The sequence below is a fragment of the Leptidea sinapis genome, chromosome 6 (genome assembly GCF_905404315.1).
Source record: "Leptidea sinapis chromosome 6, ilLepSina1.1, whole genome shotgun sequence".
Taxonomy (NCBI): Eukaryota; Metazoa; Arthropoda; class Insecta; order Lepidoptera; family Pieridae; genus Leptidea; species Leptidea sinapis.
In genome coordinates, this window is record NC_066270.1 from 8,196,350 (window position 1) to 8,214,148 (window position 17,799).

General features: G+C 33.9%; 2 protein-coding genes and 1 long non-coding RNA gene across 4 annotated transcripts in view; 2 read left to right on the forward strand and 1 right to left on the reverse strand.

Moving 5' to 3' along the window:
- Positions 1 to 217: 217 nt before the first annotated feature.
- Positions 218 to 5,542, reverse strand: LOC126965090 (tRNA-splicing endonuclease subunit Sen34). The gene is made up of 7 exons (XM_050808553.1): positions 5,032 to 5,542; positions 4,869 to 4,955; positions 4,608 to 4,743; positions 4,415 to 4,530; positions 3,309 to 3,419; positions 2,005 to 2,154; positions 218 to 1,086 (listed from the first exon to the last, which is right to left on the reverse strand). The coding sequence occupies exons 1-7, from the start codon at positions 5,081 to 5,083 to the stop codon at positions 893 to 895; spliced, it is 846 nt and encodes a 281-aa protein (XP_050664510.1). The 5' UTR covers positions 5,084 to 5,542; the 3' UTR covers positions 218 to 892.
- A 1,614-nt stretch (positions 5,543 to 7,156) lies between these two features.
- Positions 7,157 to 9,394, forward strand: LOC126965156 (uncharacterized). Of its 2 annotated transcripts, XR_007729477.1 has the most exons (3): positions 7,157 to 8,349; positions 8,482 to 8,654; positions 8,763 to 9,394. It is a non-coding gene; the product is annotated as an uncharacterized LOC126965156 (long non-coding RNA). The 2 variants fall into 2 exon arrangements; XR_007729476.1 differs by lacking the exon at positions 7,157 to 8,349 and having other exon boundaries at positions 8,426 to 8,654.
- Positions 9,395 to 12,702: 3,308 nt separating this feature from the next.
- LOC126964956 (nuclear pore complex protein Nup154) overlaps positions 12,703 to 17,799 on the forward strand; it is a 38,253-nt gene continuing 33,156 nt past the window's right edge. Inside the window, exons 1-6 of the mRNA XM_050808310.1 lie at positions 12,703 to 12,890; positions 12,983 to 13,120; positions 13,206 to 13,362; positions 14,555 to 14,788; positions 15,165 to 15,346; positions 15,943 to 16,214. Of these exons, the coding sequence (XP_050664267.1) occupies positions 12,983 to 13,120; positions 13,206 to 13,362; positions 14,555 to 14,788; positions 15,165 to 15,346; positions 15,943 to 16,214 (983 nt within the window). The 5' untranslated portion in view covers positions 12,703 to 12,890. The remainder of the gene's footprint in view (positions 12,891 to 12,982; positions 13,121 to 13,205; positions 13,363 to 14,554; positions 14,789 to 15,164; positions 15,347 to 15,942; positions 16,215 to 17,799) is intronic.

Sequence of the window (17,799 nt, forward strand, 5' to 3'; positions counted from 1 at the left end):
AATATAGTAAAATTTTGTGTACGATAGCGCAGTAAATAAATATTGTGTTTAATAAAATAAATGCTAGTACTTTTATACTGTTTATCACAGCTTCTCCTCGAGTCGATACTTCACGCGTTCCCGCGTTAAGGGTCTTAACAGACAGACGGGCGGCCGTGTGGATGGCAACAAAATGATCAAATGATTTTCAGGTAAGCAACCCTAAAAAAACAACGTATTTATTCTTTACTTTTTATTTTAACCAGCCATGATTGATTCTCAGCCTTACTTCTTTAAAGTAATGTCGCTTGCCACTGTGGCACTCACAGACTAATATGATGCTTACGCATGCATTACGGTGGCACTTGTCATTGCTGTGCCACGTTGTTGTCTGAGATCGCACTTAGTGTGCTGCAGGTGCGTACTGCGTACATGTCATGACACTTGAGTCGGACCAGATATTACCCAACAGTACTATACCAGCAACATTTCACGATGCAGTAGTCATAAGAGATTCATCATCAGCCGGAAGACGTCCATTGCTGGACAAAGCTCTCCCCCCAAAGATTACCATGACGATGCTGCCCTCATCCAACGTATTCCAGCGATCTGGACCAGATCGTGGGTTCAAAACAAAAATTTTTTTTTTCTGACAGTACTATTATAGCGACACTGAATAACAGAAACTATAGAACTATTAACAACAAAAGTCAAAACGTAACAATGAAAACTTCAAAAACAGTGCAGCGATTGCACAAAAATATCACATGTAGGTACCTGTACGGTAATAAAACTGCAAACCGTACTGACGCAACAGGACGAGCGCGAGGAGGTGAAAGGGGAACGAAGTCGTGTTGTACAAATATATGTAAGTATGCTGTTACAAAGATACACTCGTAATTTTATAAAAATATTAAACATTAACACTGTCATGCCATTGTATCGTTTGATACTCTATTTTATTTATATTATTGAAAAATGCAAGTACGGCTAGCTTATTGACTGCGACCGATAATCGTCCAAAGGCAACAATAGTCTTTGGATAAAACGACGTCTGGTTACTAATACATCTCACCATGTAGCCTGCGTGGAACTTGACTGGATCACCTGGGAATATATAGGAATGTTAGTATTTGAATACCTATCATATTTATTTTGTAGTGTGCAATAAAGATATATTTCATTTCACATATATACGAGGTCGGGGGAACTGCGTCGGTCTTAAATAGGCATCATCATCATCATCAGCCGGAAGACGACCACTGCTGGACAAAGGCCTCCCACAGAGATTTCCACGATGATCGGTAATGCGCTGCCCTCACTGCGGCGATCTAGACCAGATCGTCGGTCCATCTTGTGAGGGGCCTACCAACACTGCTTCTTCCGGTACGTATTCGCAATTCGAGGCCTTTACCGCCCCAACGGCCATCTGTCCATTAAATAGGCATACTACAACATGATACCATAATTTTCGCGGCCTAACAAAAAAAAATATTTTATAACTCTATTCCACCTTTAAACTAAGTACAGTTATGCTTAAAATGAATTGAAAATATACAAGAATTTTGTTGATAATAATCCCAAATATTCTCCAAAGTTATGGAGTCGATAAACAAACGCCAGGTTTAGGATACTTAGAAGAGCACCACCTCATCTTCAACTTCCAGCATGGTTTCCATCAGGGTCGCTCAGCTGGTGATCTTCTTGCATATATGGGTGGGATCCATAAATGGGCGCAACTGGTTGAGGCGAAGGCTTAGGCATCCTATAGGATTATTTAACATTGCGTAGAGATGTGGTGTGTTTCTGCATCTTAAGATTTTTCGAAAATAAAATCGAATAATTATATACATGCTATTTGAATGGAGAATATCCGAATAATATGGATATTTTTATTTAAGGACAACATAGATGCAACTGACCGCAGGCATAAGGACAACGGTCTGTAAGACATGTTTTTCCCCTACGGAAATTTTATTCATATAGCAGTACATTTAGCATTATTAGAACAAACAATAAAATCACCTGGGTAGAGTAACAAGTCCGAGCCAAACTTTGATCCGTTTGTAATACAATATCCTTTTTTCCATAAATCCTTAAATACAGCACATTTAATGACACCAACATCATCTAACACACTCGGTACCAAAGCATCCAAACTTGCTCTTCTTTTCTCTGCAAATAATAGTATTCATATTATTATTTTAGCATTTAAACTGGCAATTAGTAATAATGATGATAAAGATTTGTAAATTTCGAAAGCATGGATGTTGATAAAAATGCACCCTTGACTTTCAAGTTGAGTTTATAACAATTACTTTATGGTAGGTAGCAAAGAGAGCTAAACTAGTATGAACTACATTTCAGCTGTCAGTGACTACTCCTCGATGCATAGTAAACTAAAATTCTTAAAGTAAATCAAAATACAAAATTGAAAAGTAAACTTCTAAGAATGGGTGTGTATAAGTGTAAGGGTGTGATAGTGTTCAAGTTTGACTCTCAAAAACTTCTGTAATGTCTTAATATATCCCTTTTGTAATTCTGCTGTATTGGCTTTTATTATTTGTTGTGATATTGGCAACAGCAACACACAATTTGTCAGACCCTGACAGCCTGACTACTGCGGCTGATGAGAAACAGTCCACTGATAGACACCACTACTTCTATGATTATAATATAGTGGGTAATCATCCATGAAGAAGACTAATGAGACATTCTTCTCAGACGATGACTCTGTATGTTGCATAGTACAGATGCAATTTATTAAATAACATCTTTACCAAAATAAAATTCTAATTCAAGTATTTTTATTCAAAATTTATTGAAATTCGAATTCGGTCAAAATTCAACGGTTTTCAATAAGCTTTAATGGTTTTCTTAACTTTGTGAATGTAATAAAATACTATGAGTCTGAGCTGATAAGATATAATGAATGGATATTGTTATATAATAAATAGATATACTTTAAAAATTGTCATCATTACTTATGAAAAATATTACTTATAACATACTTGAACTTCATTATATAAATAACGCATAAATAGCCCATGCTTCACTATCAGATCCCTATATACTCTTAATCGCTACCATCTTGACACATTGTTCTTATCAGTGGAGTTTTGTTATTATATGGGGGTAGATGTGATGAACTTCACAATATGTTGCCGTCATCTCTGTGAGAAGTCAGAAAGCTCATCATTCTGGCCACTCATGCACGGAACCGCCTAGAACAGATTTGACTTGGCTGGTCCATTGCATGGATGACATTCCTTGTGTTCTAGCATATTCTACTTTAAGTTGGAGGATTTTATAACATACATTAAAGTTACCTGTTACAATATGATGTTGTGTGGGTAAATGAATAAGAAGATGTTCAGGAGATGGATCACTAATCTTGTTGATTTCCTGTTGTAATAACTCATTCTTGTCCAAATCCACATCTAAAATTTGAAGAAAATTTTACAACAGCTTGATTGTTTCTCTCTTGTTTAATGGATTGAAAGAAGGATATAAACAAGCATGCGTGTAACCTGGAGTTAAGTGGTCACCACCACCCACATTCTTTTGAAAACCAGAGGAATCACAGGAGAATAACCGAAAGTTTTGAAGGTACCCATGTTGTATAGGTATGTATTATCGCAGAAACACCACACAAGGAAGCTCATTCTATGGCTTTGTAGTACATGGAAGACAGTTCCTTGAAAACCTCACTGTGGAGGACAGACCACACATCCCGATTGTGGGGATGATATCCTAATTTAATGATAACTTACTATTTATTTTTGTATATACATGGGATAAATTTATGTGAGTAAATAACCTGCATCTGACTGAAGTTGTTTTTTGGATGTTGTCACAAAAACACCATGAAAAGGCGAGTTCTGTATGAATACTTATTTTGTTTTACAAATAGCAGCTGAAGACTAGTTTTGTTTTTAACTAACAATGTTTTTTGTACATTTGGTTATTTTATAAGTAGCAAGTAGGTTAAATATAATTTGTATGTATATTTCTCTAATTACTTAAAACTCTGGTTTTTGTGGGGAGAATAACACTTTTATTTGATAATATATAAAACATAGTCTATAATAAATAAAGATTTATTGTGCAACAACTACGGAATTCCATATGATTGTGGTCATTGTCCTTCGATTTAATGGAATGGCAATAAGTTTCTTGCCACTTCTTTTCAGTTCAATGTTTTCCAAAGCAGTGGTAAATGGTGAAATGTATAACTTTTGATTTTTATCTACCTATGACAATATTATATATATATATACATTAGCAACATTGGTATCAAAAATCTATCTATTAGTGAATATCTGTAATTAGCTCTAAGTTTTTATTGTATTTTTATTTTGTGTAAATAGCTGTTGATATTCCTAGAAATAAATAAAAAAAAAATATCATTGTAATATAATTAACATATCCTTACCTATTATTCCCTTTGATAATAGCTTCTGTTTCTTACCAGCAAATATTACATCTATTTTTTGTGTTAACTGTTCAATTTTTTTCTTTTTCAAACACACTTTTTGGTCTTCCAATACCCTGTTGATTCAAAATAAGTAATTTTTGCAACATCTCAATTTATTTTTATAGATTTGAGACAATAAGAACTTGTTTACCTTCTGTCTATCTCATCTATTTCTTGCTTAAGCTCATCTAAAGGACATTCATGAAGGTGAGGTAAATGATACAGTTCACATATACCCTCATTAACCAATAATGAAGTCTCTTCAGACATCAGAGCCAATGGTAGACCTTTAAAAGTGAAAATATATATTTTACTACTGGATCCAAATTGGAATATATCTTAATAACTACAAGGGCTAAGAACACTTAGCAATTATATTTTATCGACTAACAGACAATAGGTATACACCAACCTTGAAGCTCATTTTGCCTTGGATGAGAAGGCAGGGAGCCTATTAGAGAACCACATATTCGATATTTTGTACGCAGCACATACCAGTCTGGAAGAATTTTAAGTTACTTATTAGGAAATAAAAATGATGAGCAAAATTATAAGTAGGTATTATGAAAACTTACCATCAGAATTCCACACATATGCCACTCCACAGTCCAAAAACAGAGGTATCATTGTAAAAAAACAGTGTTTATAGTATGGTATTATTCAACTTTCAATTTTTTTTAATAATATTAGCTGAGAATATTAACATTATTTTTAAAAGCCTCTTCTTAAAGCTGATTTTATTAGCTTTGCCGTTATATATGTTTTTTTATAAATATAATTTATTGCCTTCTTAAACAGAATCTCTACAATACTATATATATTCCTTATCATCTACGTAATCGTAAGTAATGGTCCAATTAGGATTATTCGAAAAGATACATCATTCTCTTTATGTCTTATAGAATAGCATGGATATTGGTTCCAACCAACAAGTTCTTTTGAATATTCTATAACTTCAGTAATCCTCATTGGGCAAATATGCTGATCCACATCCAATATATATCATATACCCATTTATTATTATTTACGTAAATTTAGAGCATTGATCTCTAATGTACATAAGTTCTTTTTTTTTTTTCTTCTTTTGGCAATAGCGTTTACTTTTTGCCAATAACGTAAATTAAAAGATTGGGAAACTTAAGTTAAAAAAGGATACGGAACACGGGAAAGGATCAGATAAGTAGAAAGAGGATTGAAACGGATATTAAAAATTTCATAAATATACATATATACTTGCTACTTACACAACATTACAAATATTTAAACTTTGATATGATTCTGAAGAATGAAAGATGACAATATTTTATAAAATTTACATGGATACATTATAAGACAGGATATACAGGTAGGAAAAGGAACATTCAGGAATGAGGAGCGGTCGTATAGAGAACATGAAAAGAAAATGTGATCTAGATCACATTTATCGGATTCACATTCACACATGTCAGTAGATACAATGCCTAATCTATTAAGATGAACAGGAGTGCAAACATGACCCAAACGCATTCTTATGATAGAAGAACATACTAACTTATTGCATTTGGCACGGAAAAACCATGGTTTAAATGAAATAAGTGGCTGAAGGTTAAAATATTTCCTGCCTTTTGATTGACCAGTTTCAGTCCAAAGTCTATTCCAACAATCCTGAAGGTGAACTATAGGAAGAGCACCTAGATCCTGGCAAAAAACTTTATAAGGGAAAATGTCGCCATGGACCACGGCTTCATTAGCTAGTTGGTCTGCTTTTATATTACCAGGAATGTCGCTATGGCTGGGGATCCATACAAACAACACAGAAAGACCAAAGTGATTGCATTTATTTAATAGATTTCTTATTTCTATGACAACAGAAGAAATGTTTTTTGATTTAAATGGGAACCTATTGAGAGACTGTAAGGCACTTTTTGAATCAGAGAAAATTATTGTTTTTGGAAGTTTAAATAGAATAATATATTCAATAGCCTTAAAAATACCATAACATTCCCCAGTAAACACCGATGTTTCCGGAGGTAGTTTAATTTTCTGTGATATTTTAAATTGAGCGTGATAGACACCTACACCAACGGGATCCGAGGAGGAATGTTTAGACGCGTCTGTGTAAATATGATGGTAATCAACCCAAACAGTATTTTTAAGAAGATTAAACGAAAAATTTGTACTAATATCGTGCTTATTTAATTCTGAGTCAAAATTAATTTCTGGAAGCAACATTAATGCTTCAAAGCTAGTACTGAAAAGAGGATAATTAATGGATCGATGAATAGGAGCTTTTATGTTGATAAATTTCTTAAAACTATTGATTAGACAAGGTGGTTTTTTATTTGACCAATATGCAGATGAATCTATATAATGACAAAGTTTCTGAAGTTTGTTATAAAGAGAGTGGTTAAGAAACTGAAAAGATCGGAATATAAATTTGTCTGCTAAATATTGACGACGTAGATGTAGTGGAGGATCACCACATTCTACTTGAAGAGCATTGATAGGACTTGACCGCATAGCACCAGAAACTACTCGTAAAGCTTTGGACTGTATGAGATCTAGTTTTTTAAATGCCTTAACACTACCAGGCTCCAGCAAGAATGTACCATAATCTAATATACTTCTTATAAGAGCATTATATAACAATTTCATGCAAAAAGGGTGCGCACCCCACAAAACACCTGACAGACATCTTAAAATATTAAGAGTACGCTCACATTTAGCATTTAGGTAATCACAATGTGGGATACCAGTTAGTTTCGAATCTAAGACAATTCCCAAAAACTTAACATTATCTTTAACTGGAATCTGATAACCCTCATAAAATATAGAAATAGGAGGAGGAGTTCTTGATCTCGTGAATAAAACTATTGTACTTTTTTCAGGTGATAGATCAAGGCCATTTAAGTCCAACCAAGTTTTTAAATTTATCAGCGGTTGTGTTATAGAAGAACTAGCTTTTTCAATAGAAATATCACGACAGTAAATTAATAGATCATCAGCATACTGAAGAACATTTACACAATTAAGTGATGATTTTAAATCGTGTGTATAAATATTATACAATATTGGGCTAAGTACTGATCCCTGGGGGAGGCCCTTTGAAACAAGTCGAGTAATTGACTTCCTATCATCTAGTTTCAGGATTATGTATCTTTCGGAAAGCATGTTTATGATAAAATTTGTTAATAGCAGAGGTATATTAAGTTGTAAAAGCTTACTCTTTAAAATACTTACTACGACATTATCATAGGCACAATTTATATCTAAGAACGCAGCTATTACTGATTTGTTATTTGAAAATGATAATTGAATATCAGAAATGAATATACTTAAGCTATCAATAGTACTTTTCCCACGTCTGAAACCGAATTGGGATTCACATAATAGACCGTTATGCTCAACAAACCATTCTAAACGATTTTTTATAAGATGTTCTGTAATTTTCATCAAAACAGAAGAAAGTGCGATTGGGCGATAGGCAGAATGGTCTGAAGAACACCTATTAGGTTTCAGTACGGGAATTATTTCTTGACGTTTCCACGTGGAGGGGATGTTACCAGATGTCACTATGGAATTTATAAGAGATAAATAATAAAATAAAGCATCATCATCTAAATGAGAGATAAAGGAATACGGAATACCGTCCAGTCCTGGAGCAGAATCCTTAACATGAGACAATACACCTTTTAGTTCAGTGAGAGAAAATATACTGTTTAAACCAAAACAGTTATCATTATTTATATTTATTACAGGGTAACCAATTATTAAGTCTTCAGGAACGAAAGGTGGAGCCAATTTATCTAAAAAGCTATTAACTAAATGAAAAGGGATTGATTTTGGAGATGAATCTTTGTATGCAGATCTAAAGCTTCTTATATTTTGCCATACAAGAGATGGTTTGACATCAGGTGATTTTGAATAGCAGAAATTTTACCAGCCATCAAATTTCTTTTTCTTTAGAAATTTTGAAGTTTCTGACATACTCTTTGTAAGATTTTCAAAATTCTCATCAGTGGAACATTGACAGTATGTAATTTCAGCATATTTTCTTCTCTTTACTGCCTCAGTACATTCGTTATCCCACCAAGGAGGAGAAGGAATAAAACCCAAAGAGCTATTTTTACTTGGAAATATCTCATTGGCAACCTCAATAAAGATTCTTGCTAAAGAATCTGCACACTGCGATTCTGTACCTGGATTAATTTTTGGAAGTGTAATAATTTTGTTTTTTATTAGATCTTTATATAAATCAACATCATTAAGCTTATATTTTAAACGAGGAGAATAAGTTTTATGTAATACTTTATTGTTATTATTGCAGGTTGGAAATGATAATAATAGTGGGAAGTGATCACTACCAAAAGTAGATCGTAATGGATCCCAGGACAAAGAAAGAAGCAAGATTAGGTGTAGTGACTGTTAAATCTGGAGCACTTGGGCCCTCATCAGGATGAGAACGTCGTGTAGGACGACCATCATTTAATATACACAAATTCACTGAATCAAATATATCTATTAATGTGTTACCATAACTATTAGAAGATAAGTAACCCCAGGATTCATGGCGACAGTTAAAATCACCAAGGATCATAAAAGGCTTCGGAAGAATGGAAATAATATCTTTAATTTCATTTAAGATTGCAGAAGAAGGATGAGGTATATAAATAGATACATAACAGATATTTTCAACTAAAGCAGCAATAATAGAAAAATCATTACTGTGAGAAGGAATAGAGAAGAGAGAAAAGGAAAGAGGGTGTTTCACAAGCATGGCTACTCCGCCATGCCCATCCACACGATCTTCTCTGAGACATGAATAACCACGAATCTTAAATAAAGATCCTGGTTTCAACCATGTCTCTTGAAGAGCACAGATATAAGGTTTATATTTATTTAATAAATAAATAAGATCACTTTTTTTAGGAGTGATGCTTTGACAATTCCATTGAAGAACTTTGTCCATTATTTGGTTTACAAATTTGAGTAATTGCAGAAACTAATAAGGCAGCGTTGGACGGTGAAAATTCATTCGATTGACTAAGAGATTTTATAAGAGAAATAATTAAATCAATTACTGAGGATTCCAAAGGATTTTCATTTACTTTGTTAATTAATGCACATCCATTAGAGGGTTGGGGAATATTAAAAATCCCTTAAAATTTCTTGGTGAGCAGATTTGTCATATCCTTTGCTAAGTGTAGGTGGAGGCTTTGGTTTAACAAAAACAGTTTTTTTATATGAAGTATTGTTTATAGCTTTAGGTGTTGAATGTTGATGCTGGGTTGGAAAAGTATTAGGAGTGATGTTAGGTGATGAGAGTAATGTATCTGCATATGAAATTCGAGAGACAGATGGATGTATCTTTGAAGCTTCTGAATAGGAAATACAGTTTTTAGCCATTGATTCCTTTATAGCTCTTTGTCTTTCATATTCTAAACATTTTTTATCAGTTGCAATATGGGAACCTTTACATAAACAACAAGATATAAAATCATCTTGAACAGAGCAGTTATCACCACTATGTCCTTGACCACATCTAAAACATCTTGGTTTAGATCTGCATTGAGATTTCACATGACCAAACCGACAACAATTGTAGCATTGAATAGTAGGATATATATACAAGTCTACAGTAAGAGAAGTGTAGCACATATATACTCGTTTAGGCAAAAACTGTCCATCAAAAGTAAATACCACAGACTCAGTACATTTAAGATGGTTTTGTCCATCAATCATCATCTTTCGTTTTATTCTCCTAATTTTTATGATTGGGCCACAGCCAATAGGAACAGAAACATTATCTTTTATTTCCTCTTCAGACCACTCAGCTGGTACTCCTCTGACTATTCCTATCCTACTCACAGAAAATGATGGAATAAAAGCCTTATATTTTTCATTTTCTAAATTTTTGTTTTCAACAAAGTCATTTGCATCTTGGTACTTAGAAAAAGAAATAGATAACCTATTCCGGCCTATCCTTTTTAAACTTCCATTCACAATATTTTTAATAGAATTTCTTTTGAGAAAACGACCAAATATAACTGGATGTAAAGTAACATTATCATCGGGAGATGAATACTGTTTCTGAATGTGTACAACAAAAGGAGCAGCATCTAATGAGTTATATAACAGCCTTGCAACAGGGGGCTGTGGCTGTTGTGGAGTGTCTGTGTTATTTTTTTGTATGGTCTCTACTACTATAGAAGAATTATTGCAGGAATCGACTTCGGAAAGAATTTGTTTATCACTAATGTCTACACATTTGCAATCACTTTCCTTAATATCCTTCCTATCACCACGGTGTTTTCGTCGTCTTTTATTACAGTGTCTGCATATTCTGGGTCGAGCTGACACTCTTTTACGGCCACTAGATGTCTGAGACACAGAACCATCTGTATCCATCGTGCTACCTTCGTCATTATTAGAAATTGTCACTACATGACCTATATCAGGGGCTGTCCCCCCAGGATCATCCGGGGGGTCCATCATATCATAGAAAAGTGAAGAAAAGAAGACTTACCAATAGGATGAAATTTACACAAATTAACACTTTAATAAAAACTAACTACTAAAATATATACAAACTACAACTTATCTGATCAAAATATCGAAATATTTACATGAAATTTAAAAATAAAATGAAAAATTATCAAAATTACGTGCGACCGATCTTAAGTTTCCCGCCCTTTTTCTCCATAAGTTCTTTGGTAGCCTTGCGAAATTACCTCTCTTTTTTTTTGTGGCACGGGATGCAAGTACCTCTGTGGATTGTGGAAGTTAGTTAATAACACAGAGTACATTATATAATATAGGTATAGAGTTGTCAGTCAAGGCGAAAGCGACATCGCGTGGGAAGTTGACGAAACTTTCCTCGGTTATACCTACATAAAGGTATAACATAAATACCTGTTTTATGGTTGTTTTAATTGTAATATTAATTTTACACAGGAATTCCGCCATCAATTTAATGGCAGAATTACTAAAATGTAGATATTAGGAACTTAAGTTACAATAAAAAACATTTTATTCCCTTCTTCTTTTATTGTAATACTGTATAGCGAATGTTTGCATTATATCCTCCTCATCGTGCGTCGAAATTGCTCCTCGAAGTATTTTATTCACAGAGTACCTTATATTAAATTTTATTGATGGACCGCACCAATTTCATATAAATATCATAGTAGATATAGTAAATATCTTGTCAGTCAATTCAGAACTATGCTTTTTGCATTTTAAGGAAATAAACGGAAATCAGTATATACCCAACACGCAACGAACACCAAACAACAACAATAATGAATAAGCAAAGCGATGCCGATGGAGGCAAATAAATTAATAAATAACATGGCGATTGGCGGCTACCTACCTACCTACTGTGTAGGCGGGCGATGCAGGTCTGTGTATCAATCAGTGCCCTCTATAGACAAGTTGACAAATTAATTTTAATGTGATGGTATTGTATGAATCAAGAAATGTTCTAAGTGCAAACGCCGTTGTTATTAACTTTATAACTTATCTAGCCTAGCGAAACTCTAATTAGAAAAAAACGATTCACTCGATTGTATGAAACGTGTAATATAAACGTATAATATAAACACGTGCAGTCATTGATAGCTTGACAGCTCACGGTTATAATCTTGTATAAGGCTGGTGTACATTTTGGCTCAGCCGCCGCACACGCACGGAAATTTCAATTTAGATTCGCGCAAGCTTTGCTGCGAGTGGACGTTTGTAGACTCGTCGTAGGAATCACAAGAGCGTTGCCGGCCTTTAGGAAAGGTGTACGCGCTTTTTTTGAAGATACCCATGTCGTATCGTCCCGGAAACACCGCACAAGGAAGCTCATTCCACAGCTTTGTAGTACGTGGAAGAAAGCTCCTTGAAAACCGCAAAACATGTTATAAGAGTTATTTCCGTTCTTACAAACCGAACGCACAGGATCGAACGTTAGGTTTTTAATAGGTTAGGAAACAATAAGAATAATGTGCGCCTTGTTGAATATTTTTATGTAATTAGAACATTCAGGTTTCCGAATCCGAATTCCTGATCAGGAAACCTAATCCGGTTTCCTAACGTTTGTGCCCAGCCTTATACAAGATTAGTACTAAGTATTATCTGTAATTAATTTAGAGGTTATATTCTCTTTGATCAGTAATATCAAATAATTTGTCAATGGCCTAAAGGTCTATATATAAAGGACTACCAAGCCATAAACTCCAAAAAAAAAAAAATGTCAATTGTCACCCTTCCCCTGCATTGCCTGGTTGCCTGCACTGGATTTTAAATCAAAACGGCACAGCCTTGCAAATGCAAAATAAAGTATAAATTTTAGGTTCTTAGTAAAAGTGAAAACTATATATTTATTTTCATTAAACTGAAATACAATCACGAGAAGATTCAAAGAAAGTTTTATCAAGCTACGTAATGCTTAAGTATTTTGAAAAATACGGTAACTCTACAATAATTTATTTTGTCAATCTAATAACCTATCAATTTCTTTACTTTATTTAGTTCTATAAGGTGTATGTACAACATTTTCAGATGCCAAGTCTAAATAATAGTAACGTTGGACCTAGACAGCCAGAAAATAGTAAAATGCAACTCGAATCTTTAGAACTTGCTGGTTGCACTTTAGACCGGTATATTACTTGTGATAATTCCCGCCCTTCGTTTCTGGAGGTATACATTTTGTTTTTATTTATTAATTGTTTTTAAATTAGCAATATTACTTTATACCTGTATGTATATTACTTTTTCCACACAGATAACTGGTATTGCTGCACAAGGTACCCCAACATGCAGTGGCTTAAATGCTGGTGATTACAGGAATCTCGCAGCATTATTGAATCATGCTAACTTATCACAGCTAAAGATTGTAAATAAAGTGTCCCTTCCGCCTGAAATAATGGAGCACTTTGCCCGTATCCTTTTAAAAATTGCTGCTCAATGTTAAAGAAAATTGAAGAAACTGCTTGTCTGATCTGAACAGTCATCTGACATTGGTTAAATTGTGATGTCATTGAAGAGATTTATTGTTTTTAAGAATGCTTATCTTGTCGGACTAGATTAAAGATACATTCATTGTTTTCTGTAGTGTTCTTACACTTCCATCAAGTAAGAATCTAAATGGAACAACTAGAACAATAATAAAAGCTTGTGTTAATTTAGTATTAATTTTGAAAGAAAGAAAAATTTAATTTTTTTTTAAAGTAATTTGTACTAATACAAAAGATATAATATAAAAATAAATATGAACTTAAGATTGATAAACAAGCAAAAAACAAAAAGAGTAAAACATTTCTACTATATACAATTAAATAAATGGCCCCAACTCTGCTGGTTTGAAAACCCACCCTGGTCTTCCGTTGGGCCATTTTGAGAGGTCACAAAAAATATTGTGATATAAAATAAAAGCAAAACTTTTTAATGGTAGGAAACTAAAAGTAAAATGGTATAAAAACTAAATCTTATAATTTTACAAAATGTAACCTATTTTAAAATTATTTTTTTAAGTGTTTCAATCTGATATATTTTACAATGGGCAATGAATGAGTTAGTATGTTCTACTTGTATACTCAGTGGCCGCATGTAAATAAACTGATAATTTCTGTTTGTTGCTTGTCACGTCACCTATCAATTATAATTCATCCCAAAAAAAACGCAAATGTATAACAAATAACAATCGTATATAGTTCATAAAATTGCTAACAGTCAAGGATAAATAACTGATAACTGCCTAATTTATATATTTAAAGATCTAATCAAGAGTTTATTTTTTGAATTGAAACAAACTTTACCTCACAAAGATAATGGAGAAAACATATTTGGTGAGTACCTATTCTGGTACATTGTAATGAATAAAATATATTAGGTAAAATACTTTTATAAAGTACTGGTCTAGTCACGTCTCAGTGTTTCCTCTTGTTTCTGATGATTTAACAAAAACTGTTTAATTTTTATTTTAAAACTTTGTTTCTTGCATTGCATTTGCTCTATTGAATGTAGACAGTGTTAGTAATATGCCCTTGTGATATTTTGAAAATTAAAATGTAAGTATGTATAAGTTTCTATAGTGAAAATGATTTTTCATCAATTTCCTTTACTTCACTTAAGATATGCAATGCCACTGCCTTATGGGGGTGTTTCCAGAAATCAGTCGAGTTTGGCTTGCAATAGACAGCAACATATATGTCTGGGCATTTGAGCATGGCAGTGATGTGGCTTATTTTGATGGCTTAGGAGAAACCATTGTTAGTGTAGGCCTTGTAAAACCAAAGCCAGGAGTCTTTCAGAGTTTCGTTAAATATTTGCTAGTACTAACGACCACAGTTGAAATTGTTGTTTTAGGTAATGTATATATTATTTAAATGAAGTATTCTTAAGTATCAACATAATTAACAAACGTAAGAAGCATATGTAGTCCAGGTAAATTTGACGAACTCATCTGTATCCTACATTCCTTTTACACATAGTTCTACTAACTGAAACATGGATAAGGTCGAATACACAAGTACAACAATTTCGAATACAAAACTACACTCATTACTATAACATCAGACCAGATATCGTCGGAGGCGGTGTATCTATATATGTGTATAACAACTTTAAACACAACACGACATAACTACATCATAATTAAATGCCTCATACATTTTTCCGTATTTGTAGTTGTTTTTTTTTTTTTTGTTATATTATTCAGTAGTAGTTCTCTATAATATTACAGGGGTAACATTTTCCAGTAGCAAACAGGATGGTTCAACAGAATTGGAAGAGATACATTTGGTGCCAGAGCCTGTGTTTGTATTACCCACCGACGGTGTGTCAATGTTATGTGTCAAATCCACATCCAAGGGTAGAATGTTTTTGGGTGGAAAGGATGGATGCCTTTATGAAATCACTTATCAGGTAAATAGTTTAATAATGTTCATTTATACTGACATGTTATAAGAATTACTTAGACCTACCTGTGGGAGGCTCCTTTGTGCAGGATGAGGGCTTGATTATAAGTACTACAACAGCGACTGTTTCTGCCATGAAGCAATAATGTGTAAACATTATTGTGTTTAAGGGTGCTGTAGCTAGTGAAATTACTGGTCAAATGAGACTTGTCTACTGTAAGACTGTTTGTGGTTATAATAAGTTACCGAGTAGCATTAAATATTTAAATTCTAGATTATTTAAGAATAAGCTATACAGTTGGCTAAATGCTTATTATTTTTATAGTGTTAAGGAATTTATGGAAATGTCATTCTGATATTCATTGTAGTTAAATATTGCTAGGAATAGTGCTAGCAAAACATATAAGCTCATTATTATAATATTTAAACACCATTGTATACTATGTTTTTTGCAGCTAAATATATTATTTCTATTATTATAAGAATCTGCAATGTAATCTTGATTTAAATGATATGTTATATACCACCACTGTACCAAGGTGTGTTTCTGATTTTGTAACGAATATTTGTAATATAAATAAATCACTTCAATATTTTTCTCAGGCACAGTTAGGGTGGTTTGGTAAGCACTGTAAAAAGATAAATCATTCAACCAGTGCCCTCTCGTTCTTAGTGCCTTCATTCTTGAATGCTGCTCTGTACGATGAGGATCCGATTGTGAAAATTGAAGTGGATAACTCCCGTCATATAATCTACACGCTAAGTGAAAAGGGATGTATAGAAGTATTTGATATGGGTTATGATGGTGAAAGTATGTGTAGAGTAACGAGGCTGAGTCAGAGCAAAATTGTGTCGGCAGCCACAGAAGTAGTAAAGTAAGTACAACTTCTATTTACTCACTTAACACATTTTTTTCATATATCTAAATGGACATGCAGGATGATACCAGAATATGTTTGCACTTTATTAACCAACTTGAAAAAGGAAGGAGGTTATCAATTTGATAGTATATTTTTTTATGTTTGTTACCTCTGACTGGGTGAACCGATTTTGATATTTCTTTTTTTAATTGAAAGCTGGTGCTTTCCGTGTGGTTCCGTTTTGTCCAAATCTGACACCGGCTTACATGAGAAAATCATATGAGTCTTGAATTTGCACTATGTATGTTCATGACAATTGGACCAATATCACACAAACCGATTTGGATTTCAAGGGACATAGCGGTTCGTTGGGTAATGATACAGCGGATGAGCTTGCAAGATGGGCATCGGCATCAATCTAGTGACTGGTCTATTGCCACTTCTGCCACTGCCCTCCTTCAGCCAAATGCTCTCATGGATACGATGTCCCACCAACAACCTACACAACACCCGATGGATGAATGTCTCAAGATGAAGACAGTCGCAAGAAGCGATATCTGCACTGTCGCCCAAATTGACACGTAGACTTATCAGCCTCAACAGACATGATATCCATATAATGGTGGGCACCCTAACGGGTCACACATCACTAAACAAACACCTTTTCACAATCGGCGTAACGGACAGTCCTAAGTGCAGAGGCTGTCTGGCCGAGGACGAAACGGTCGCTCACGTAATCCTGGAATGTGCGGGGGTGGCCAACCAACGGGCAAAAACCTTAACCAATACGAGGTCTGCGAACACCCCAGGAATGTTCTTAACTTCTGGAAGGAGCTGGGCTGGTTGGAGTAAATTGCCAATACTGCACGCAAAATGGACCCATGCTAGTGGTTTAATTGCGGAAACAGGAGCCCCTATACCATACCATACCGATTTGGATGATTCTTTTTTTATTAGACATCATATACTTCAAGGGTAGTTTGATGAGAGTTTGTAACTTTTTACTTTTTTTTATTTTTCTTAAGATAACTCTAAAAATAAGCTCATTATTAAGTTGTAGAAGAATACACAATTCCTTTGTTTAGTGCATATTATAATGTTTTGGAATAGTTTTTTTTTTTAATTTTGATTTGATGTGATATGGGTACCTTCAAAAAAGCTCTTGCACCTGCCTAATAGGCCGTCAACACTCCTGTAATTCGTAAAGGAATCACACGAGTGTTGTTATTGTTGCAGGAGTGGGGGTGATTACTTTATTCTTGCGCCATCTCTCTCAGAGGTGGTGGTTAGTGGTTTTAATGACATCAAAAAGAATACTCAAAAAATCAATTTTCGAAAAATCAATGACTATATTTTAAAGCTTCAGCCATAACATTAACATTACATTACATTTTCTTCACAACTACATAGACATTGTGTTGAAAATGTTGCGTGAGAAATTTAAGTGACTGTCTTTAAAAGCAAGGAGCATGATTGATCCTCGCTGAGGTCTTAATGTCTGGGTGTTTTAATCCTATTTAAACATTTTAAAAGTACTTTCTTATATACGAATACTGAACAACAACTAATAAGATTTATGAAATAAGATTCTGCAGTTTGT